Source organism: Haliotis rufescens, unplaced genomic scaffold (assembly GCF_023055435.1).
Source record: "Haliotis rufescens isolate VD_foot unplaced genomic scaffold, xgHalRufe1.0.p SCAF_17, whole genome shotgun sequence".
NCBI classification, from domain to species: domain Eukaryota; kingdom Metazoa; phylum Mollusca; class Gastropoda; order Lepetellida; family Haliotidae; genus Haliotis; species Haliotis rufescens.
The window spans coordinates 31,934,489-31,959,738 of NW_025963857.1; the positions used below are offsets into that span (position 1 = coordinate 31,934,489).

General features: G+C 40.3%; 1 protein-coding gene across 3 annotated transcripts; it reads right to left on the reverse strand.

Moving 5' to 3' along the window:
* Window positions 1-1,190: 1,190 nt before the first annotated feature.
* On the reverse strand, window positions 1,191-18,454 carry LOC124142545 (sodium- and chloride-dependent glycine transporter 1-like). Of its 3 annotated transcripts, none has more exons than XM_046511091.2 (15): window positions 18,188-18,454; window positions 17,278-17,440; window positions 17,019-17,150; window positions 16,442-16,715; window positions 15,569-15,701; window positions 12,607-12,741; window positions 11,192-11,295; window positions 10,909-11,033; window positions 10,036-10,148; window positions 9,680-9,811; window positions 9,416-9,515; window positions 5,440-5,540; window positions 3,772-3,939; window positions 2,566-2,730; window positions 1,191-2,256 (listed from the first exon to the last, which is right to left on the reverse strand). In XM_046511091.2, the coding sequence occupies exons 2-14, from the start codon at window positions 17,426-17,428 to the stop codon at window positions 2,593-2,595; spliced, it is 1,806 nt and encodes a 601-aa protein (XP_046367047.2). In that variant the 5' UTR covers window positions 17,429-17,440; window positions 18,188-18,454; the 3' UTR covers window positions 1,191-2,256; window positions 2,566-2,592. The 3 variants fall into 3 exon arrangements, with proteins under 3 accessions (XP_046367047.2, XP_048253843.1, XP_046367046.2); XM_048397886.1 differs by having other exon boundaries at window positions 1,191-2,251; window positions 2,578-2,730; window positions 18,152-18,454; XM_046511090.2 differs by having other exon boundaries at window positions 18,152-18,454.
* Window positions 18,455-25,250: the final 6,796 nt, after the last annotated feature.

Sequence of the window (25,250 nt, forward strand, 5' to 3'; positions counted from 1 at the left end):
AGGTGCGCGTTTCAAATACTGGCCTGGTGGGTTTTGGGGTAGGAATGGTTTCCGTGATCCGTCCAAACTGTAGTAAGAGGTGAGATTATCTGACATCGAGCTCAATGCGGCGTTCAAGATTATTTCCCTTATATAGCGAACATAAAAATATGTTAGGAACGGTAAGCGAGTGTGAATAATACCTGTACGCCTAAAGTTATCTACGTAGCAACTCCCCGATCACAACTAACATCATGATACTAGCATTGAGGGAAATCATGCAGATAATGACGCGTCATCACACTGTGACGTCGTTCCTTTTACGTGCGCTTCTCTTAATAAAGAAAACGGTGTTGTCGCGCCCGGGGGTTTGTAATACATGAGCAAAATGCGAAACAACAGTTACAACACTATCACGACAACATATTGAATGAACAGTACATTTGACCATGACGTTGACATTAAGGAAATATCCATGTCTTTGCGATGTTTCCTGTACGATGTACTAAGGGTAAACGTACAACTACATTGTAACTAACTCATTTGGTAATATGGTAAACGTTAACGCCAGAGATTATCCACCGAAACAGATTCCACTTGGCGTAAAAGGGAAAAGAGTGGTTTTTAAAAGAGTAAGTGTTTGTTTGTTGCCTGATCATGACACCGCACAGCGGTTCTTCTGCCAATCGAGGGCGGCTTCTAAACCAACAAGATAATCAAGAGATGACACACATGATTGTATGTTAAGTTCTGTCCTCTCTGTATCCGCCATTTGCTTGAAATATGCATGACCGCTCCATGTGCGACAGCACAAACCCTGCTGCTGGCTAAAACGGTCCAATATTTCGCTGACGGAAACGGACCCACTCATCATTGGCAAATATGGACCATGGAAAAGCAAGAAATAACATATCGGACACGGTTATGTACGGGATTTATACTAATATTTTTTCCAGGCGTAAAGGCCATTGCCCCTACTTTCGTTGTTAAGTGTTAGGCATATTCACACAAGAACAGTTAAACGCATTAGAAAGGGTGTTTGAGTACTTTATCATCCAAAACTGGCCCCCACAGGAGATATCGCTTGGGTGAGATCAAGAGATATACATTGTAGATATCGGTGCAATGAAATTGCTTTACAATGCTTTGCAGACCATTATGACGTCAATTTTACCATGACGTCACAATCAAATGACATCACTAATGGCTCTGCTACTGAGGCTGTTAGCAGTACTTTTTACACTGAAGACTCTGCTTATTACTGTCTACAAACTGAAAAACATAAAGAATGGTGTTTGATGATAAACAGAATCTCACCTTTGTGTCTTTTGATATCAAATATATCAACACGCGTCGATAAAAGTTTAAACCTCCTCGGCAAGCCTCGGAGTTTTAAACTTTTGATTGACTCGTGTAGATATATTTGATATCAAAAGACACTTGGGCGAGATTCTCCATATAATATCCAATTCCCGTGAGTTAACATTTATTCACTGTTCATATATATATAGAGAGAAATACCTGAAACCATAAAGAGTTTCCAATAACTGAATGTTGATTACGTGACTAATGACACGCATAAGGACAAATTGGCTACTGTCAAACTCATCCTTGAGGCTATTATGGTGACATCTTCATAAGAATACTAAATCTACATCCCCCGATTACCAGCTGGTTACCCACAGACACCGTGCGTCCAGCTTTGTGCGGACGGGTTGCGATGCGTCTGCTACAGAATGGAGGTCATATAGTGAGGATAACTTGTCATGTGTAATTTGATTATCAACAGTTAGATCTCGCTGACCAACATATGGATAGTACTTGTTCCTCTACGGAGTTCCGGGGGCAGAACGACAATACTCTTTTCACTGATTTGCCAATCGGATTTCGTATCCATGGTCGTAATGTCAACTCATTCTGGTGGCACTGATCGGAATTAAACTCTGGGATTCTATGAAAGCATTTATGTAAATAATCTTCTCACAACAAGAGATGTTATTATTGTGAATCATATGTTAATATACACCTACGGTTTGGAAAAAAACCATACCAAAGGTGGTGGGGTACAAAAACACCCTGACTTCATGAGAATCAGAGAAACCATGCTTTAAGACGACTGAATGCTGACGAGACTGCACGAATGATTACCAATGTTATTAAAGTCTACGTGAGAACCATCTACAGATTACAGCAACGGTACCAGGTCACCAACAGCATGCAGTTCTCCGAAAAAAAGATCAGTGTTTAGTTTGGAGACTTGCCATCATTTTCTCTGAAAGGAAGAACAATTTAAAATTTTTTTCTCCCATGTCACAATACATTTGAAAACATCAAGAATGTGCAGTAAACGATTTCTGCTTTATTTCCTGTCGGACCAGATTATATTCTTAAAATATCACAGCGCTCTCCCCACCCCTCCCTAATACACACACTGTATTTAATATTATTAGGAGTAGATATTGTAGAATTTCCTTATTACTTACTTGCCCTAAAAGGACAAGGGTTAGGTTCCCAGACTTCGAAGATACCCATTGATCTCTCCTCATCAGTAACAAGACTAGTCACGTGAATGTATGTATATCTCAGCAAATTATGTACCCAAATTAGATTGGTCTACTCCAGGCACGCAGGGTCCATGGCCACCGGCACCATAAGCACCCCATGTTGATGATCTCTTTCCAGATACAGTTTCCTGTGTTCGGTCCGAGCAGGGCCCCAGGCAAGAGAAGGCACAGTTGCGAGTTTGAGACGCTGGATAACAGAAAAATATCATTTACATAGATTCCAATATGATGAAAACAAATGATTAGAAAATATATCAGTGATAGTTATCAAGAGTAATAGTAGAGTACTAGTAGTACAAGAGTATATGGTTCTTGCTAGATTTAGCAAGCAAGAAGGTATTAAAACCAGCAGCAAATGAAACTAAACCTCTTAGTTGTTTTTATCGTAACTATGTTTTTTTCCCATTTGAAAATATCTTAAGTAAGCGACATTACATCCAGTCAGCACTCAACGAATACTTCTACATGGTTTTATTTATCAGAATATATTTTGATATAAACCTATCAAAAGTTACAAAAAAACCAAGAGCTTTTCGCATTGTCCACAACTGCTAATGAGTATCTTTGTCATCTGATCTTTGACAATCAATAATTTGTTTGTCTTTTCGGCACAAATTTACAACATTTCAAACATGGCAGGGGTTGCTGTGATGGCAAATTCATTTCTTACTACAGTCTTCATTGAACTAGTATAATTTTACACTAATTACCAAGCTACAGATTACATTTTACAAACTGTTGCGGGAATGAGAGATAGTTAAATAGACATAATCAAATAGTCATAATCAAATTTAACAAAATATCTTTTAATTTTCAATAACATAATAAAAAGCCTCGGTATACTCGGGAAAACATAACTTTAACGCAAATGAATGTGCTGAATGTGCTGAAAACAAATCAATGTAAACAAGATGTATTTAATGTGTGCTCACATTGAGTAAAGACGAACAGAACGGTACTGATGAAGTACGCAAGATAAGGCACACTTGCACTTTCAACTGTGATGCATCCTTTTCCTTATCTTCCTATTATGTTTATGCAATGAAACGTGTGCATCGTGGAAACGACCACCATGTTAGTTACAACAATTTGTTTTAGATAGATTTATCTCCTGACAGCAAATTATGTTTATCACAACTTAATATACAACGTTTCGTGCTATTGCCTCCACATAGTGCTCATATTGTGCTCATTAAACTTTGCACACCGCCTACCAAGGTCAACATACCTGTATGATGGTCCCGTCCCTCTTAACGATCTGGTAGATCATCATGAACAGTATCGGTAAAGTCATGACAACTGCCATAAGGATTCCAACAACTTTGGCGTAATCTGGATATACGTATGCCCCGTAGCTGGGCGGGTCGTACATGAAGAGAGACAGGATTAGGGCCGCCTGTTGAACATAAAGTAACTGACGTAGCTGGGCGGGTCGTACATGAAGAGAGACAGGATCAGGGCCGCCTGTTGAAAATAAAGTAACTGACGTAGCTGGGCGGGTCGTACATGAAGAGAGACAGGATCAGGGCCGCATGTTGAACATAAAGTAACTGACGTAGCTGGGCGGGTCGTACATGAAGAGAGACAGGATTAGGGCCGCCTGTTGAACATAAGGTAACTGACGTAGCTGGGCGGGTCGTACATGAAGAGAGACAGGATCAGAGCCGCATGTTGAACATAAAGTAACTGACGTAGCTGGGCGGGTCGTACATGAAGAGAGACGGGATTAGGGCCGCCTGTTGAACATAAAGTAACTGACGTAGCTGGGCAGGTCGTACATGAAGAGAGACAGGATCAGAGCCGCCTGTTGAACATAAAGTAACTGACGTAGCTGGGCGGGTCGTACATGAAGAGAGACAGGATCAGCGCCGCCTGTTGAACATAAAGTAACTGACGTAGCTGGGCGGGTCGTACATGAAGAGAGACAGGATCAGGGCCGCCTGTTGAACATAAAGTAACTGACGTAGCTGGGCGGGTCGTACATGAAGAGAGACAGGATCAGGGCCGCCTGTTGAACATAAGGTAACTGACGTAGCTGGGCGGGTCGTACATGAAGAGAGACGGGATCAGAGCCGCATGTTGAACATAAAGTAACTGACGTAGCTGGGCGGGTCGTACATGAAGAGAGACAGGATTAGGGCCGCCTGTTGAATATAAGGTAACTGACGTAGCTGGGCGGATCGTACATGAGGAGAGACGGGATCAGAGCCGCCTGTGGAACAAGGACTGACTGACCTAGCTAAGCTAGCTTAGCAGGTCGTACATAAAGGATAAAACACTCCGAGGTTTGGGTTGAAAATGTAAAAACGGAGGCAAAATATATCTTGCTGGCGTACATATTCATGAAAAATAGAGGTTACATGTACGTTTAATTGGAGCAGTGAGACTGAACACAAGTCGTCGGGTATTGATTTACCCGTGCACTTCGCAGTTTTGACCACAATAACTTACTATAGCTATCAAGACATTGTAAAAGGAATGGGTGTTTGTATGACGATCAGATTGCCGATCCATTTAGTCGCCTCCTACGACAAACATAGGCTGACTGGTACCTGTAACCTTTCCCGGAGTTCACGGAGTTGTTTTGTGGTTGACCTCAAATGTTAAGTCAAAATCACATGATATGAATTCAATGATGGTCGTCTTGAATTGACATACACTAATATTGATCTATCCCTAACTGTTAAGTTCCGGATTAGTGTTGGTCTTCAGCAACTCAGGGTTCAGGTGGTCACGCGCCCTGACTTGGTGGATGCATGGTATTGTATCCCTTTGGTGTAGCTGGAATATTGCTGAGTGCGGCGTTAGAGAGTAGCTATAACATGCTGTAAATTAGCAGTAGTGATTGTGTTAATCATTTAATAACGCCCCATGTCAGTAGTCTAGGTTTACTTACAAACAGAATGACAGGAGTGATGTAGGATAACATAATGCTCAGCACTAACGGGGTTCGTCGCCCAAGCATCATTTCCACGTCAAGAGTGAACCGTTTAGAACCTGAAATAGATTTTCATTGATCTATTGCTGGTATAGATATCATAGTCAAGGTGTAAAATGGCTGAAATTTTCACTTGCAGTTTACAAAACACAAAAATATTTCAGTTATTTTACAATTATTTTTCCATTTATAATATTATCCTTAACGAATTCGAAACCTGTTAATGTTATATTTCATCACACAATGACTGAAAATTATATGATTAAAAGAAAACAAAATTCAATGTATATTTGTTTTATTTTATGTCTTCTAATCCTTGCATAATTAGTCAAATGTGATGTTTTGTCAAATGTGATGAAGCGCTTTTGAACTTCTTAGTAACTTGTAGTCAATCTGACGGAAACAAAAATGCAAAATCTTTTGGCGTTTTGTAAATTGCCAAAGTGAAAATTTCAGTAATTTGACTGTGACATATATAATATTCTCCGTTAGGTGAAATCATTTCTGATGATTATTTGGACGCACTCTCTATTTTGACTGGATGTTGAAGGTCTGATGTTAACTCTTGTAGGCACATGGTATGTGTCTGGATCAATAACAGTTGACCTTCTTTTGACGAGTGACGTCCAACTTGGTTTCGAAAATATTTACCCTGAGCCTCCAAAAGTTAATATAATGATATAGACTGAAGAGCAGTAGAAACTCTTCCTCTCAGTTCATTTAAAAGAAAAATATAACCATATAATCTGAGGAGAAAAAGAAAACGATATATCTCAGTTGATGTTACCATATGTTTAATTTTCAATTGAAAATATCTCAAGTTAGCGATATTATCCAAAACATGAAATGTACTGGCGCCTAGTCATCACTTAAACATACTTCTGCATGGTCTTATTAAAAAAGAATTGATAGAAAACTTTTATAAATTTAAAACATATTTGCTAAATACACAACTGCTGGTGGGTATATTACTAGGCATCTCATCGTTGAAAATTAATATTTTTTCTTTTTTGTTCAGCACAGCGGTTGAAACATTATAGGGGTCATGTGGATAGAACTTCATTTCTTACCCCGGTCTTCATTAGACAAATGGGGGCGGTCGGGTAGCCTAGTGGTTAAAGCGTTCGCTCGTCACACCAAGAACTCGGGTTCGATTCCCGACATGGGTACAATGTGTGAAGCCTATTTCTGATGTCCCCTGCCGTGTTATTGCTGGAATATTGCTAAAGGCGGCGTAAAACCATACTCACCCACCCATAATGTATTTGTAAAATATCCCAGGTTACTTTTTACAAACTCTTGCAGGAATGAGTGATGTTTAAATAGACATAATCAAATTTGACAAAAGTTTTGACTGTATATTTAATTTTCAATGACATAAAAAAGAAGCTCGTTATGCTTTCTGTTGCCCCTCGGTCTTTGTTAAGTTATCGTTTATCGCTGATGAAACAATGCTTGTAAATATACATAATGATATATATACCCATACATTGTTAGGTAAAGGTATCCGCACACATCCGGAATGATGTTCACCACAAGCCATATCGGATGTGATCTAACAGCTCTGTAGTTACAGCTAGACAAGTGGATGGTAATAATATCATAATATCTTATGACAATAAATCTATAACAACAATCTGTCTGCATGCCCATCCGGTCCTAAATTACCATTCAGCTAGGTCTGACCTGATCGTTTTGAAATGACCCGAAATAGTATGTCTTCAGATCTTTGTCTAGCGATAGCGAGCACAAAGATCTGATTCTAATGACATTGCGAGAAGACATCCTTCCCTTCCTGTGTCACCCGTCACAAACACATGCAAAGGCAAGTCAACTGTTCATCTGAACAACTGGGAACAAATGGTACAAGTCAAAATATGGAATTGAATCGGACATTACTAACATTATATATTCTGATGCATCACTGTTAATTAAACAAAGGCTACAAACACCATTTACATTATCATAAGGGTCCATTTTACGATTCCGACCATATCATAAGAATATGTTTATTAACCACTATCAAATACTGATAATGACAGGTATTCGCGAGAGGTGCCTCTATCCTGCCCCACCGGTGGCACCCTCGTTAACTTGCAGTACGTGGGATCTCTAACTTATCTGTTTGTCGATATTAGACTATAGTGCCGGGGACATACATTTACATTGTCTTCAAGAATATGATATATAAAGGGGTTCGAGATAACAATTTTTGATGAAGCCGAGTTATTGATGACTGAAGTGTCACAAGTAATTGATGACTGAAGTGTCACAAGCAATCACGAGACAAAGAAAACTCAAAACGTGCAGGCAGATTATAAGACACATAATACTTATAAATAGTTTATATATATGATAATGTGTATTTAAATTATAATGGGAATATGTTGATTCAAGGTACACACATGTATCTATTGTTTGTAGTTTTCTAAACGTGCACAGGGAAGGTGTATAAGCATGAGCAGAAGCCTGTACTGACAATGTTTACCGTCATACATTTTCAGGTATGCTGCAAACAAATTGTAACAATAGGTACTTCCACATTTGAATAGTTTTAATTATGTTACTCGCCCATATTTGTTAAGAATAATAAATTCCTGTCTTATGTATTGAAATCAGTAATCGTTCGCATTTCAAGCTTCGACTCATTTTCTACATTTAGAAAACATTAGGGCAATTTAAATGCAAAACGATTAACGAAACAAATACTATTTTTTCAAGCATCTGTTTTGTTTTCTCCGCCGTATTTTATGTTATTGATAGAAAACATATTTCACACAATGCACAAATTAAATTGATAACTATATTAAAAAACCTAATCTATGTATGTCTGATCCTAATTTTAGCTATTTAAAAAAATCCCAGCAGCCTTGGTTCTAGGATGACTGTATGTTGAGGCATGCAGTCCAAATCTGTACTCCTGAGGTCACGCATTCATTTTTGTTCTTCTTTTTCTGAGGAGTAATTTGACAGACTGAACCTTCTGGATATCTTTACTTTGAAAATGATAATAAATCTATTTTTACGATTCTGTATAAAACGCTTGTAAATTTACATAATGTGAAACATGTTCGAGATAAAGTGATAGATTAATTAACATTGGTCTTGTAATAACTGACCGGCAACCTTTTTTAACACTTATCCTATGCAATTGCTTCATTAATGTTTTATATCATCATCCAAAATATTTGTCCTACCAGCAATTCATCCCCAGATTTATGAATAATTTCAGCAGCAGAATGCATTTTCCTGGTTGAAATTCTACCATGAAGTTGGGAAATACTAGATTCTGATGGGTCAGTCAGAGGCATTTTGAAAGAACGATATGCACACTTACAGGTTACATAATGCAGACTTGCAGTTACTATAATATACACTACATGTATGCGTGGCAATACATTTTGGGCGGAAAATACGATACAATACACAACTTACTGTGTATCTTTCTGCAGGGTATCTAGGGTAGGATACGATACGGAAAAGAGATTGTATTTCAAGTTTTAGGGACACCGGAGAGTTTGATATTTGGTGTTTTCTGTATCTGCGTGTGACGCCACGTCTTGTACGTCACCATGAGTGGCGTTACGACGTAAAAGTGACCTTGGGAGTAGAACGAAACCGTGTAAAGCTTGATTAGTTCCCTTTAGGGGTGTCCACATTAATGGTGGCTAACGAAGTAGCTGTGCTACAGAGTGTCAATGCCTATCATATATTCGAGTGAAATATTAGAAAGTACATTACATTGTTTGAGAATATACAGCGTCTTACTTTGTCAGTGTTTCTTTAATTCAGATCGACAAACCACTTGTCACGCAAGGTCCCAAATTCCATTAAGCGCGGTTAAATCTTCAATCTCAAAATTGAAAACACAATATGTTTATCTCCTAAAGAAATATAAAACAAAAACAAGCAGCTCCGTAACACTATTCCATACCATAGATCCAGCTGATGACCAAGCACTCCAGGCATCCAATAAACAGAACGTTAAAGGAGGAGGCATACCAGTCCAGCAGTTGGAACAGATAGACTCCGCCCTGGGTAGAATGGAAATGGAATGAATGATTCCCGAGGCATGTTACTCCATGTTACTCCGTTACCAAAAAATAATAAACACTTTTAATATCATGACAGCTAACAGAAATAATCATTTAGATCTTTATCCGTGACGATTAACATGGTAGGAGTTACTAAAACATACCTGTGTCGCGTAAGGAATAGAAAGCAGAAAAATGCACAGACAAACGCCTGCAGTGACAAGAATTCTTCTCTTCATAAGATGCTTTGGGAACGCTTCTGATATTCCGGCTATGATGGTTTCCATTGCTCCAAACTGTAATAAAGGAACAAAATCCAAAGTGGATACAAACAAGCATCCACATATGGTGGTCTAGGGCGCCCAAATCAAAGCTCTCTATGTAGCTGTGATGGTCATTGTAGCGTATGATATGAACGACGGTCCTCAATGTCATTGGAGTAATATTTGTGTGACAAATTAAATAGTAATCTTGAACAGATGTTGAACTATGAAAAATGGTTTAAGGACGTTTTATTTACCAAAGTGTCGATCCCCAAAGAAAGCAGCGTGAGGAAGAACAGGACAGACCACAGTTGAGGCACAGGCAGTTTGGCTATAGCTTCAGGGTAGATGATAAAACCAAGCCCCGCTCCTGTTATTTGGGAAATAAGACAATCTCAGTTACTTGGACACAGATGGCTAAATATGAGAGAAGATATTCAAAACGGACAAAATGTTCAAAGAATCAATCAAATTCCATAAGCCTTATAAATGCATTTGTAACCTACAAACAGTGTGACGTGTTGCACACATGATGTATTTTTCTACTGTGGTTGAATGTTGAAGACATTCTACATAAACTCTCTCAGCGCTAGACTTCATGTTGATATCTTCAAAAGTGCATATACATAATTGTCAGTTCATTTACATCGTCATGTTGTGAGTTCATATACATAGTCATGTTGTCAGTTCATATACATAGTCATGTTGTCAGTTCATATACACAGTCATGTTGTCAGTTCATATGCATAGTCATGTTGTCAGTTCATATACATAGTCATGTTGTCAGTTCTTTTACATGGGCGGGTTTATCAGGTCATATACATAGTCATGTTGTCAGTTCATATACACAGTCGTGTTGTCAGTTCATGTACATAGTCATGTTGTCAGTTCATATACATAGTCATGTTGTCAGTTCATATACATAGTCGTGTTGTCAGTTCATATACATAGTCATGTTGTCACTTCATATACATAGTCATGTTGTCTTACATTGACTTACAAAACAGGAATCAATAAACGTTATCCAACATGGACAGTCTGAGAGGTTCGGGTATCAATGAAAACTGCTGGACGAACAGCTTCGTGCTTCACAAGACAATCGCCAAAATGGAGCGGTAAGCTAAGCGAACCTGAAGACACCACATCCGACATAGGGATCTGAGCCTCGTGAGCCATGAATCCTAGAGTAGAGAACACAACCAATCCACTGAAAATACTGCTGGCTTCTCCGCTGATGGTCAACATTGCCACATCTCTGAAACACAAAATATGAAAGAAATACAGGTGCATCTGAAGAAGCACACATATATAAACATATATGATAGGAACATGTACAATGCACACGTCGCTGTTAGCACATTTGCTGTTGCTTGAAATATAACAGATAAATGTCTCCCTTTTAACGAGACTTACCTAAGACAGTTGTTATGGAATTTGTTGTAGCTGCTAACAGTGTTGAGTGTCCCGAAAGTTGTACCCATGGAATAAAACGCTTGGAGGAGTGCTTCTAGCCATACCTGTAATGGACATGTCTAGTGGCAGTGTGAAGAGGTCTCTCAAATGTAACCGCTTTGTCACGATGATCAAATGCAATATATTTCAAAAGATGGTTCACAATACCTAAATATTATTCATGTAACAAAACTAGAACCGGTGTATATATCACGAATGGTCATCATTTGATAGGTAGATTTGTTAATGCCAGATTAAATTCCTGATTTGCCACATGACCAAACTTAGATTACTATGTTAATCGACAGAACCTGAGGACACGTTCTTTGTTTGTTGATGAGCTCTGAGCATAGATGAATAATCATAATTAATCCACACGAAGACATTATCTTGCTTCAGTAGATTTATCTTGAACCTTTAATGTCAAAAGACACAATCCGAATTAATATAACCTGATGTTCTCACCACCAGATGGTTATTCCAATAATATAATATGTACCAAATCAAATATTATGATCTCTTCAAAAGTGATCTGGCACGACAATCATAAAAGTGGTGTCCATATATATGGTAACATGCCTATCTTCAAAGTTTAGGACAATTTGTCACAAATGAAATGTCATCTGAAATACACCGAGAAAATGTGAATTATTGAAATACTGGCCGAAGCCTTCATAGATTCATAGATGAATATTTAAGAAGAACGAGGTGCTCCCCTGCTTACTGACCAGTTTCTTTATACATATAAGTCGGACTTTCCGCTCGGATTGACTGATTTACTGACCTGGTGTCTAAATTTTAAGGTGCAATCAAGCACGTAGTAAAGTTTTTAAAAAGTGTTCTGGTAGACATGTGTAGGACATTTACAAATTTGACGCTTCAGTCATCGATCCACTGGCCGCGTCATAGCAAAAGACCAGAGAGTTTTATATTTGGTGGTTTCCTTATCTGACTGTGACGCCACGCCTTGTACATCAACATGAGCAGTGTTACGTCGTAATAGTGACCATGGGAGTTAAACCGTGTACAGCTTGATTAGTTTTGAGGTATCCGACCGCCTCCGAGGTCTGGGTTTCGATCCCCGGCCGCGACATACCAAAATAAGTTAAAAGATGGTACTTGTTGCGGTGTTCAAGCCGTGTAAGTGCAATGAACTATTGTCAATGAAAACGTTGTCAATCGTTAACTGATCTGTGGATATAGTCCTTTTGTCCATGACGAAACGGTGTAGTTTTTGTGCGTCATACCAAGCTGTGGTAGCACAGAGCATGACACAGATTCTTAAAAATGAATAACTAGTTGATGACATCTGAAGTGTTTACTCTGCTTTATGGTTTAGTTAATAAAAATAATATCCATAATAGAAAATATCCAACCTGAACCGATCCAAGACGCGAGAAGTCTGGACGAAGAAAATAAAGTAATCCATCGACCGATCCTGGCATCATGCACGACCTGATCAACAGCACCGTTAGGAGAATGTACGGCATCACAGCGGTCACGTACACGACCTGTCACATAGATTTTGTAGCTTTCAAATGTATTCTTGAGAAAATCCTAACAATCCATAGATACTGTATCAATTGGTAAACGCGGTTTTAAAGAAACATCTCACTCTAATAATTTGCCCTGTGAAAGATAATTCCCCATTTACATTGCCTGGCTGCTTAGCTATACTATAGAATCTTTTTGCAAGGTACTAAGGGCAGTATGAAGTACCAAATATCCATCTCTCTGCAAGATACCAGACACAGGATACAGTAACCACTGTGTATCTCTCTGTGGGGTATCTAGGGTATGATACAGTACCCACTGTGTATCTCTTTGCAGGGTATCTCGGGTAGGGTACAGTACCCACTGTGTATCTCTCTGTAGGGTATCTAGGGTAAGATACAGTACCAACTGTGTATCTCTCTGCAGGGCACATAGGGTAGGATACAGTACCCACTGTGTATCCCTCTGCAGGGTATCTCGGGTAGGGTACAGTACCCACTGTGTATCTCTCTGTTTGGTAGCTGGGTAGGATACAGTACCGACTGTGTATCTCTGTGGGGTATCTAGGGTAAGATACAGTACCCACTGTGTATCTCTCTGTAGGGTATCTAGGGTAAGATACAGAACCAACTGTGTATCTCTCTGCAGGGCACAAAGGGTAGGATACAGTACCAACTGTGTATCGCTCTGCAGGGTATCTAGGGTAGGGTACAATACCCACTGTGTATCTCTCTGTGGGGTATCTAGGTTAGGATACAGTACCCACTGTGTATCTCTCTGCAGGGTATCAAGGGTAGGATACAGTACCCATTGTGCATCCCTCTGCAGGACACATATGGTAGGGTACAGTACCCACTGTGTATCTCTCTGCAGGGCACATATGGTAGGATACAGTACCCACAGTGTATCTCTCTATGGGGTATCCAATGTAGGATACAGTACCCACTGTGTCTCTCGCTGCAGGGCACATAGGGTAGGATACAGTACCAACTGTGTATCTCTCTATGGGGTATCTAGGGTAGGATACAGTACCCATTGTGTATCTCTTTGCAGGGCACATAGGGTAGGGTACAGTACCCACTGTGTATCTCTCTGCAGGGCACATAGGGTAGGATACAGAACCCACTGTGTATCTCTCTGCAGGGCACATAGGGTAGGATACAGAACCCACTGTGTATCTCTCTGTAGGGTATCTAGGGTAGGATACAGTACCCACGGTGTATCTCTCTGCAAGGCACATGGGGTAGGATACAGTACCAACTGTGTATCTCTCTGTAGGGTATCTAGGGTAGGATACAGTACCCACGGTGTATCTCTCTGAAGGGTATCTAGGGTAGGATACAGTACCCACTGTGTATCTCTCTGCAGGGTATCAAGGGTAGGATACAGTACCCATTGTGCATCCCTCTGCAGGACACATATGGTAGGATACAGTACCCACAGTGTATCTCTCTGTGGGGTATCCAATGTAGGATACAGTACCCACTGTGTCTCTCGCTGCAGGGCACATAGGGTAGGATACAGTACCAACTGTTTATCTCTCTATGGGGTATCTAGGGTAGGATACAGTACCCATTGTGTATCTCTCTGCAGGGCACATAGGGTAGGATACAGAACCCACTGTGTATCTCTCTGCAGGGCACATAGGGTAGGGTACAGTACCCACTGTGTATCTCTCTGCAGGGCACATAGGGTAGGATACAGAACCCACTGTGTATCTCTCTGCAGGGCACGTAGGGTAGGATACAGAACCCACTGTGTATCTCTCTGCAGGGTATCTAGGGTAGGATACAGTACCAACGGTGTATCTCTCTGCAAGGCACATGGGGTAGGATACAGTACCAACTGTGTATCTCTCTGTAGGGTATCTAGGGTAGGATACAGTACCCACGGTGTATCTCTCTGCAGGGTATCTAGGGTAGGATACAGTACCCACTGTGTATCTCTCTGCGGGGCACATATGGTAGGATACAGTACCCACGGTGTATCTCTCTGTAGGGTATCTAGGGTAGGATACAGTACCCACTGTGTATCTCTCTGCAGGGCACATAGGGTAGGATACAGAACCCACTGTGTATCTCTCTGCAGGGTATTTAGGGTAGGATACAGTACCCACAGTGTATCTCTCTGCAAGGCACATAGGGTAGGATACAGAACCCACTGTGTATCTCTCTGCAGGGTATTTAGGGTAGGATACAGAACCCACAGTGTATCTCTCTGCAAGGCACATAGGGTAGGATACAGAACCCACTGTGTATCTCTCTGCAGGGTATTTAGGGTAGGATACAGTACCCACTGTGTATCTCTCTGCGGGGCACATATGGTAGGATACAGTATCCTCGGTGTTTCTCTCTGTAGGGCACCTAGGTTAGGGTACAGTAAGCACTGTGTATCTCTCTGCAAGGTACGCAATATATGTCTCTCTCTGCAAGGTACACGGGATAGGATACGCCCACAGTAGTTATTGTTTGTCTCAGAGATGGACCAAGGCCGAGTACATCATGAAATACCCCATATGTGTCTTTCTTCAATGCACTAAAGAATGCAACAAGAACAATGGATGATCATACCATCCAAGCATCAAATACTTTTTCTTTTCCTTGGTAGATTTATGATGGGTAATGCGCCTAATAATGCAGTTTATCTTTATATACTTCACAGTGTGAGGAAACAAGTACGCCCCATAAAAAACACACATGTCTCCCTGCAAATAACAGAACAGTATCTCGTGGGAATTCTCCTGTCGAGATTTCATAACGCCTACTGCCTCAACCTCTTTTTGTCTTTATCAGGCTTGAGGTAATTTTCCCAGAAACAACTGGCGTAGAAACCAAACTGACCTACCTTCCCTACCGACCGCACTCCTCTCATCAAACACAGAAACACAATGGTCCAGGAACACAGGAGACTGAGAAGCATGTGGGGCTGAACGGTCCCAAATTTGTCTATTCCAGTTGAAACTCGAAGGGCGTTGAACCTTTGAGTATAATATAGTATTGTTGTAACAATGTACACACACTTTGAAATACAAATATAGGACCGAGGCCGATGCCCGCGAGGAAGAGTGGTAATACAACAGACAAAAACATCACTCTGATGGAAAGTACAGCCGATATGTGCAGCCAATATATGCAGTATCTGTTTAAACACCATTTGATATATGTTTTCATATATATATATGAATGTTCCAGGTATTTCAGTAATCACGTGACATAGTGACGTGAAACACGACTTACTTGGGCTAATTAAAGTGCTCTCGCCTTTGTCACTAGCGATACCTTCTGCTTTGATTCGCTTTTGCGTAGATACAAATAGACCAGTGACAATGCTAACTTTAGTCAATGCTTACAATTTATGTGTACATTCCTTCTCCGTGTAATTTATGACATAATATGCCAATTCTTGAGCCTGGGAATGTATGATTTGGCCATGCTTACCTAGCTTTGACATGATGATTCTTTGAAATTACTTTCTGTAAAGCGACTTTTAGAGAATTCTGGTATCGTCTTGTCACACCTAGCAACACGTGTTTCCACGAGAGCGTAGTTAATTTCATCGTGTGAACTGCACCTGCACAACATGCGTACATCTTCTCTACCTGTTACAAACCAAATATGTTTTCCCATTTTCCTCTGCACCGCCTACTTTCCTCAAATCCGATTTGTGAGATAATTAAACTTATCCTGGATTACCAGAAGATTACATTAGTAAACATACTGCCAGTACTCCTCCGAGGCAGTCAATGTTGAATTTGGCTTTCTCCATACAGCGTTGTGGAGAAGTTGATGTTCCACAGTACTGTTGAAGAAGACATAAGATGAATCATTGGTGAGTCTTTTGATACACACAGGAGTATTCCACCAGTTGTCACACGTTGTCCAGGGCAATACAGATCTGAAAGATTGGCTCAGATAGTAAATTACCCAGGTCATGATGAGAGCATCCGGTATGACTCCAAAAATAGTTCTGAGTATCTGGGAGATGCCAATTCCTGAAACATAGGTGGAATATGCAATGAATGGTCTATTTTGCTGCTAGCTTGTGAGACAATGATCATATGAATAATGAATAATGAATAATTAGGCTATGGTATAGTTAACTGTAAACTGGGTCGCAGATAGGAACCTAGATAAGTGGAATGGCTGTATAACAACTGCATATTCTCAATATCACATCTAGCAAAAAGGTTTACACCGTAAAGTACAGTACAATCTGGTTATAATGCCATACTTTCCAATGTACAAAAGGTGGCATTATAACTAGGTTGCACTGTACATAAAAGCTAAAAGGTTACCTTTAAATAAAGGACAAAGAACCCAGACATGAGTGGCACTCCTGCTGGAAAACTGACTGATGGACACCTCCAGGAAGAACAACGGAACACTGCATGCGATGATTGCAGTGAAATATGGGATGAGGAAGGCACCTAGTAAAAGATTAAAATACCAAAAGAACCATTGATTATGCGTTGTATCTAAAGATCATGACTACCCTTATGTTATTAATATTGATCAAAACTAAAGCTGAAGTTAAATTGTCAACATTGCACTTACCGCCACCATTTCTGTTGCACAGGTAGGGGAATCTCAGGAGTGTGCCAAATCCTACACTGTAGCCAAGCATAGACAAAATATATTCTCTCTTATGCGCCCAAGTTTCTCTTTTATCGCCAATACTTTCCTTTGCATTGACGTGGCCCTCCATTATTAACTTCTCCTGAAATGAATATGTAATACGCTAAGTAATATGTATGTATGTATGTATGTTTGTATGTATGTATGTATGTATGTATGTATGTATGTATGTATGTATGTATGTATGCATGCATGCATGTATGTATGCATGTATGTTATGTGCGTGTGCGTGTGCGTGTGCGTGTGCGTGTGCGTGTGTGAATGTCTGCGTCTGTGTGTGTGTTTGCACACATGTTTTGGAGTAGGTATTATGTGTACCGGTTCTATTTTTACATGCTATGGCTAGATTTACTTGTTGCATTACTAATAACACCTTTTGATTAATATTAATGATTATGACAAGCCTGTGTTTTAAACAAACGAGTACTTACAACATTAATAATTACAAACATGACTTCTATATTTCTACAATAACAGGACACAAGCTGGCTGGTTGAATCTCATAATGAGACACCAAAACGTACAGTAACTGTTTTAGAACAAACGTAAACCAAAAATAAGTTACTCTTCTCCGACGGTGTGACTGACTACCAACCTAGATATACACAAAGACTAATCATTATAATGATACAACTAAACGAGGATAAGGTAAACAGAACTTTTCGCCACAACACCCAAGTAAATGTCCAAAAGATCTCTCCAGTGTCAGCGCAAAACGTACAGAGTCGGACAATTTCTACACATGTAAACAACAAGGTCAAAATCGAAGGGGAACATATTCTTTAAATCCTACCTCAAAAGATATGATCCCGGCGGTCGAAATACGTACATGTAAGTCCTATCTAGAGCCGGCCTGCTGGTAATAATGTCAAGCATGAAACGCGTCACGTCTGGTTGATGCGCGGAACAAACTGTCAATGAATAGCAGACATTGCTCCAATAGGCATATATGGCGGACATGCTAACGTAAACTATGATGCTATGTGACAGCTGCATGTTCAACCACTCTCAATCCTTGTGCTCCCAATATGATAACATTAAAGTTTATGAACAATGGAAACTTTTGCTTTCAACCATTGTCTGAGGTCACTCATCGTAACGGTCATATTCTATAATTGATGTTTAGGATACTTGAAGGAATTAGGCTGCCGTGCTTCGTTTTTCTTCTCCTTTGCATGATCTGCAATACCGACCATGTTGATGTATTCGCAGTCAGGTACACTTCTCGATTTCAACCCCTGGGTCATCTGTACATGTCTCTCATTTTCAGATATATGTTGCATTTAAAACCAACACATGTGCCCCCCTGTGTACTGACAAAACACCTGCATGAGTCATATCATTACCTTCCTGTAATGTTCAGCTTGTATACGTAGACATCCTATTTCAGACTGACTCCAATCAGAGCAGATTGCACACGATTTCTTTCTCAACTGTGTATTTCTGACTGGCAAATAAGGGTTATAATATTTATTAACTTTCGTGGTCTACGAATGATCCAGTCAGCTCATATACAGTTAGAAAAACCATTTCAAGGGTTATTCTTAGTCATGACGTTATTACTTCATCTACCAATAATAATTTCCGTTTGAAATGTATTAATTATACATTTTTTTAAAACTTTGGACGGACATGTTTTCCAGTTCATTATGATTGTACTTCACATGATAGTTAAATTTACTCATTAGCGACCGTTTGCGATTGACTACTATATCCTACCTTTACACATTGATACCACATTACAGATCGGTTCGTAATTTTCTATTCCAAGTTATCACACTCCTTGAAGTCGGTAGGATGTAATTAAACTGTGAACAGTATTTTATGTACAAGAAGACCATGCCATTGGTGAAAAGAGAATCAGAACAGGGAATGCTAAAGTGTTCTACCTGCAGAAATGAAACAAACGGTACAGTGTGATTGTGATGTAGAGAGAAAGGTATCACTTGCTGAGTATAGTCAATCCACATACTTAATGAAAGTTAATATTCTCCTGGGCACAACGTAAACAGTCAGCTACAGCATCACAGTGTTACAAATTTAATCAGTGGTTGGTTGGTTTAGCCTCAGTCACACAGACAATGCGACCGCGATGCAACCTCCTGGCGACCAAAATATTTGACAATCGCAATAAGGTTTCAGGGGTCTCGGAAAGGTTTCACTGAGGTCACCACAGGGTTCAGAGCTGTCCCAGAGCAAAACCCATTCGGTCGCAACCAGTCTTTTAAACATGCACAAAAGACTGGCTGCAACCGATTTGGTCGCTCGGAGGTTTCATTGGTCACATAGGGGTCCCCAAGTGGTGTTTTTTCTAATACACAAGGGCGTTGACGCTTTGCAACCTAGTGGCGAACTATAGGTGATTGTATCAGTGATTGACTGGTTGTCGATCGGTTGCAAATGGTTTCCAAGCGTGCGTCGATCATTCGCCGTTGGGTTTGCAACATGTCACCGTCTAGATAAAAAGTGCATTACAGCATCATTTTGTACTCAGATAGTTCACATCAAGTATTTCCATTCATCACAATGGTCCGTAAAGACAGGAACACAAACGAAGATAGAAGATACAATAGAGACAACTGCTGTGGTGCACAGGTCTGCTACAATTGAGCCAGAGCCAACAATTTCTCTACAAAAGAAGAGGCGGATACCTGATGAGGAGGAAGACCCAGAGATGTCCGATGTTGACAGGTTCCATTCTGAGCTAGCCCATGAAATCACCACGACTTTCTCTCTCCAACTCTACCATCAGATTCTCCTAGTCTCCTAGTTGTGGCCTTCTCGCGATCCAAGATCACAGCCAATACTGCCTTCATCTTCTCCTTCTCATTCTTCTGTACATCATCATGGCAGCAACTGCAGCATTTTGATTTATTCTTTGCATGCGGAGCAACTGCAACTGTTCTGCTGTTAACATCTGGACAACTTGCAAAGAAATGATTTGATTAAGAAAAGCACTCTTTTGATACGCATTCTGTTTTGATCGGTAATCGATCGACAACTAGTCACCGACCAGTCCCCGTTCAGCTGCAACAAGTCACCGAAGATTCGCTGACTAATCACTGATCCGTGTGTGACTGTAGCTTTAGATGATGTGTAATGTGTTTATCATTAAGTAAAAATAACACACCACACATGACCGAACACACATGCCGATAGTTTCTATCATTTTATTTACATGTAGTAAACAGAGCGACGAAACCTTTTCCATATTATTTATTTTAAGAACAAAATTTGTAACAAATGCAAATATGTACCTGACAACAAGTAATGCATGCGCACGATATGCACATGCACACACACACGCAAGTTCCTGAAAAGTGTAAATGAAATAGAAAAGAATATACATTATTATGGCCTGTACAACCGCACATGTTAATTAGGGGGACATGACATTCTAGGTTACGAGGGGGCACGGGTGGCCCAGTCGAAACGATTCGCTGTGTAGAGCGCCAGAAACCCATGCTTGTGGGTTCAAATCCCGGTTCGCCCCGATTATGTTTCTAGGTTTGTCAGCACCATACCCGTACTCGTGTGTTTCACCGAAGATGTAAACGTCTGAGACCTGCATCACTTCGAGCTTTCCTCCCACATTAAGCTCGAAGTGATGCAGTGATGCACATTAAACCCAACTCACTCACACTAGTTCTATATTTAAAACACCGAGTTTGTATCTCTTAATTTGTGCGAATTATATAGACTGGTAGAATTTAAAAGTAAACGCGAGAGAATAATATGTATCTAGTCTCTGCCGAAACAGATTCCATTATGTTTAAAAGGCAACATAGTGATGCAAATTATAGGAATGGATCACTAAAAACAATGGCACCATGTTTTCGCGAAAAGGGTATGTCCCGGTCTTACGGTAGAGAGAGAAGTATGTTTCAGAAAAAAGAAAACTATACACAGGATTGGATAGCCTGTTTGTTTCCGCCTTTGCTTAAGGTACTGTCAGAAATGTGTCGCATTTTACGGCTCGTACCATTATAATGTTCGCATTATATCATGATAGAAAAGATATTGCATTGTAGGTTATTGGAACATTATAGAACATGTCTACAGAATGAGGTTAATGAGTTTAAAGGGTGTACATCTCTGTACCTCATATCATGGACGTATTTGTTGAAGGTATTATTATTAGGAGTGTGGTCACTGCCCTCGCTAAACATGACAAAGATGAATTTAAACCGATCAGTAGGACAACCACATTTATCAGAGATTATTTTGGGTCGATTTTCCATCGACTGCAAAACTGGAAGATTTGAACATCTTTTTCTTGTTTACGCCATTTGCCATGCTAGGGCTTGACTTTGCTGTCGGCTGTGTTTACATTTGCTGTTGTGTTCACACCACAGAGGCTACGGCAGAAAAAAAGCAGACGGCTTGCATACAAAATGGAAGAAATAGAAAATTTGAGGGTGACGATACCTGAATTGAAACGACCCCATATTGATTTACAAATGATACCCCAGTGGAACAAGATGAGAACTTCGAAAAACACTCTATCATTATGGGCAGAGCTCACATGATGAATCCCTCCAAAACCGTCAAACAATGACCACAACTGGTTGTCTGTTGCTGACAACAACTATATTGTAGAAATAATAACGTGTCGCTATAATAATTATGTCCATTACGCCATACATCATATGTATCTTGTGTCAAAAGTCAAAGTCAAAATAAAGTCTGTCCGTCCGTGACTCATGCAACGAACTTGACTCGCTGTGGGTTAGACATATGTAACCAGCCTGTACATTTTCCATATTTAGATAACTATAGCTTGACTATGAACACAACTATATTTTTCATTCTGCAAAGGATTAATAACTTAAGAAAACGCATAGAGTTCCCTTTTCATCTACTGGGTGTTGAGAGGAAATATAAACAACAACATGTTCCAAAGCAACTCACAGCTTGTGAGTGAGTGGGTGTGTATGGTTTTACGCCGCTTTTAGCAATATCCCAGCAATATCACGGCGGGGAACACCAGAAATGGGCTTCACACATTGTACCCATGTCGGGAATCGAACCCGGGTCTTCGGCGTGACGAGCGAACGCTTTAACCACTAGGCTACCCGACCGCCCCTAGCTTGTCAACTGAGAGTAAAGTATTAATAACAAAGAAAATACTGGTATGGACTAACCCACATTTAATGTAAGGTATTCATTTTTCATAGTGAAGGCAAATGCATTGAAACAACTTTCGACACTGTAGGCAAAATGCACTGTAGGCAAACTGAGATGGAACACTTACTTCAAGTCAAGCCTAATTGACCCTAATATACTGATCAGCATATAAAAGTATACACCACATATTCAAACTTACATCAGCACACACAACAATATGTACAGACTGTTAAGCAAGTATTAAGAATAGTGTTATTTAGAACGCTTATCTGGAACACCACACGTCTTTTGATTTCAGAATATCAAATGGCCCATCCCTAAAAACATGTTTCACTATATCTACAATCTTGAGGGTCGGAATGTATCGATGTACAAGTAGAAGCGAATACCGTGAAGGAATATAAACCTTCAACTGAAACATTTGCAACAAACTAGGTGTGTGAATGACCGGGTGTGATCTGTGAATACATTGTGTGGTTTGTGTACGGTAGCCGTGGTGTGCTGGTGCTGGTGCTGGTGCTGGTGCTGGTGCCTGGTGCTGGTGCCTGGTGCTGGTGCTGGTGATGGTGCTGGTTCTGGTGCTGGTGCTGGTGCTGGTGCTGGTGCTGGTGCCTGGTGCTGGTGCTGGTGATGGTCTGTGACAGTGTTGTAGTGGAATTCTAGTTTTGTAATGGTAATATACTATTAGACTTGTAGTGGTAGTATATCGTCGTAATAGTATTATAGAGTACAGGTGTCATGATGGTTGGTTGGTTTGTTGTTTAACGCCGCACTCAGCAATATTCCAGCTATATGACGGTGGTCTGTAAATAATCGAATCTGGACAAGACAATCCAGTGATTGATATCATGAGCATCGATCCATTCAATTGGGACCGATGACATGCATCAACCAAGTCAGCGAGCCTGACCACACGATCCCGTTAGTCGCCTCTTACGACAAGCATAGTCGCCTTTTACGGCAGGCATGGGTAGCTGAAGACCTATTCTACCCCGGATCTTCGCGGGTCCAAGAGTTTTTGTGTTGTGCTGACATAACAAGAGACACAATCGCGACCTATATGGTATTCAAACTCACAAACATGGGTTTTCTGGCATTCCTGAACGCGTTTCCGACAACGGGGCCACTCATTCCCCGCCACCTATATCCAGAGTGTATTTGTATGTCAGCGAGCCTGACCACCCGATCCCGTTAGTCGCCTTTTACGACAAGCATCGTAGACCCATTTTACCCCGGATCTTCATGGTAGTATTGCGTTGTTATTTTAGAGAGAAAAAAATCAAACGTTGTCCTGTTAGTATTGCGATGGGATGGTAGGGTAGCATTGTAGTTTAATTGTAATGTTTCAGTGAATGTATATCTCGTCGAGTCTGGGCCAAGCAAACCAGCGTTGAGAGAATGACAATAACTCCCATTTGGATCGGTCATAACGAGTCGGAATGTCCACAGGGCTATACTATAATTAAATAAGTTAGTTGTAGTGCATGATTTCAAGGTATTGTTGTGAGGCCGCAGTGGTATAGAGGTACGGTGATGCAGTGGTGTATAGTGGTGTTACGTTACCACGGTAGTGTGATATCATATATAAGGTAAGTAAACCGTTGGTACATTTCCATGGTCCCAAAAATGGCACCAACCTAAAATGTTCCAAAATTGAACACGACGCTGGCCTTGAAGAGTACTCTTCCTTTTCACCTCCCTAGTGGCCATGGTTATGCTATACAAAGATATATGTTGATGTGGTGAATCAGAAAGCATGGATGATTGTGTGGTCCTATGGTTCCCATAGATGTTTGACAAGTCAATATGTCCATTAGGCTGCATCATCTCATTACAAAAGAAATACATGTATATAAATACATGCATGCATGTCCTTGCTTTATCCCTTTAATACCTAGCGCCAGGCAGGTAACAGCATGTACCATCTTTTTAATGTCTTTTGATATTCCCATCACAACCAACTAACACTCAATAATGCACGATGAGCGTTGAATCTATACTCATTCGCCATAGTATTTGTCAGGTAGGCTGCAAACCGGCAATACAACTGCAGCGTAATCTAATGTAGCTCAGTTTACGCGTGCTTTTCATGATAAAACGTGACATGTGGCATGGCATAGCTGAAGTTTACTATGGTAAAGAGGCGAAATCCTAACTGATCTAGTTATGACATTTGTGTGACTAGAACCCTATGCCTGGTACAACGATGTCGTTATCATCTAGGCTGTCCAATATGCTCATTCAGGATCACTCGTTTGGCTTAGTTCCCCTGAAGCCGTGACGAAAATATGGGTTGAAAATTTGTATTTGTTGCGATTGATATTTTGAGCAATGATCCACGCCATTGGATTACGTTGACACGCCAACCAATCATGTCAAAGTGCTTCGTACGTCCAGCACAGGTTGCTTGGGACCAATTATAACCCGGACTCCCCACAGATTCTGCCATATTATCAGGCTAAATAGGACATATATTTGATAGCTTCCCTGATGCTTTATAAAAAATGTTCACTTTCTACGTTGACAGTCACCCAGCCTTTCTACTAAAGGTATTATATTCAATTAATATGTGATGGTAAATCTGCAACCACATGATCATGTTGATATCTACCTTGAAAGTGTTATATGCATGTATTAACATTCTATGTCGTCTTATTCTATATATTGCTTTCGGATAAAATATGATGTGTATTGTAACATGACCTCTTTGTATTTTAAGTTGAGATACCTGCATCAGCAGAGTAACGGTTCCTTTTTTGGATAGA

Coding starts and splice junctions, on each gene's coding strand:
- LOC124142545 (XM_046511091.2), bottom strand. CDS start 17,428: ATGGAGGGCCACGTCAATGCAAAGGAAAGTATTGGCGATAAAAGAGAA. Junction 9,812..10,035: donor CTTTGGGGATCGACACTTTG/GTAAATAAAACG, acceptor CCTTTATTACAG/TTTGGAGCAATGGAAACCAT. Junction 2,731..3,771: donor GGGACGGGACCATCATACAG/GTATGTTGACCT, acceptor TCTGTTATCCAG/CGTCTCAAACTCGCAACTGT.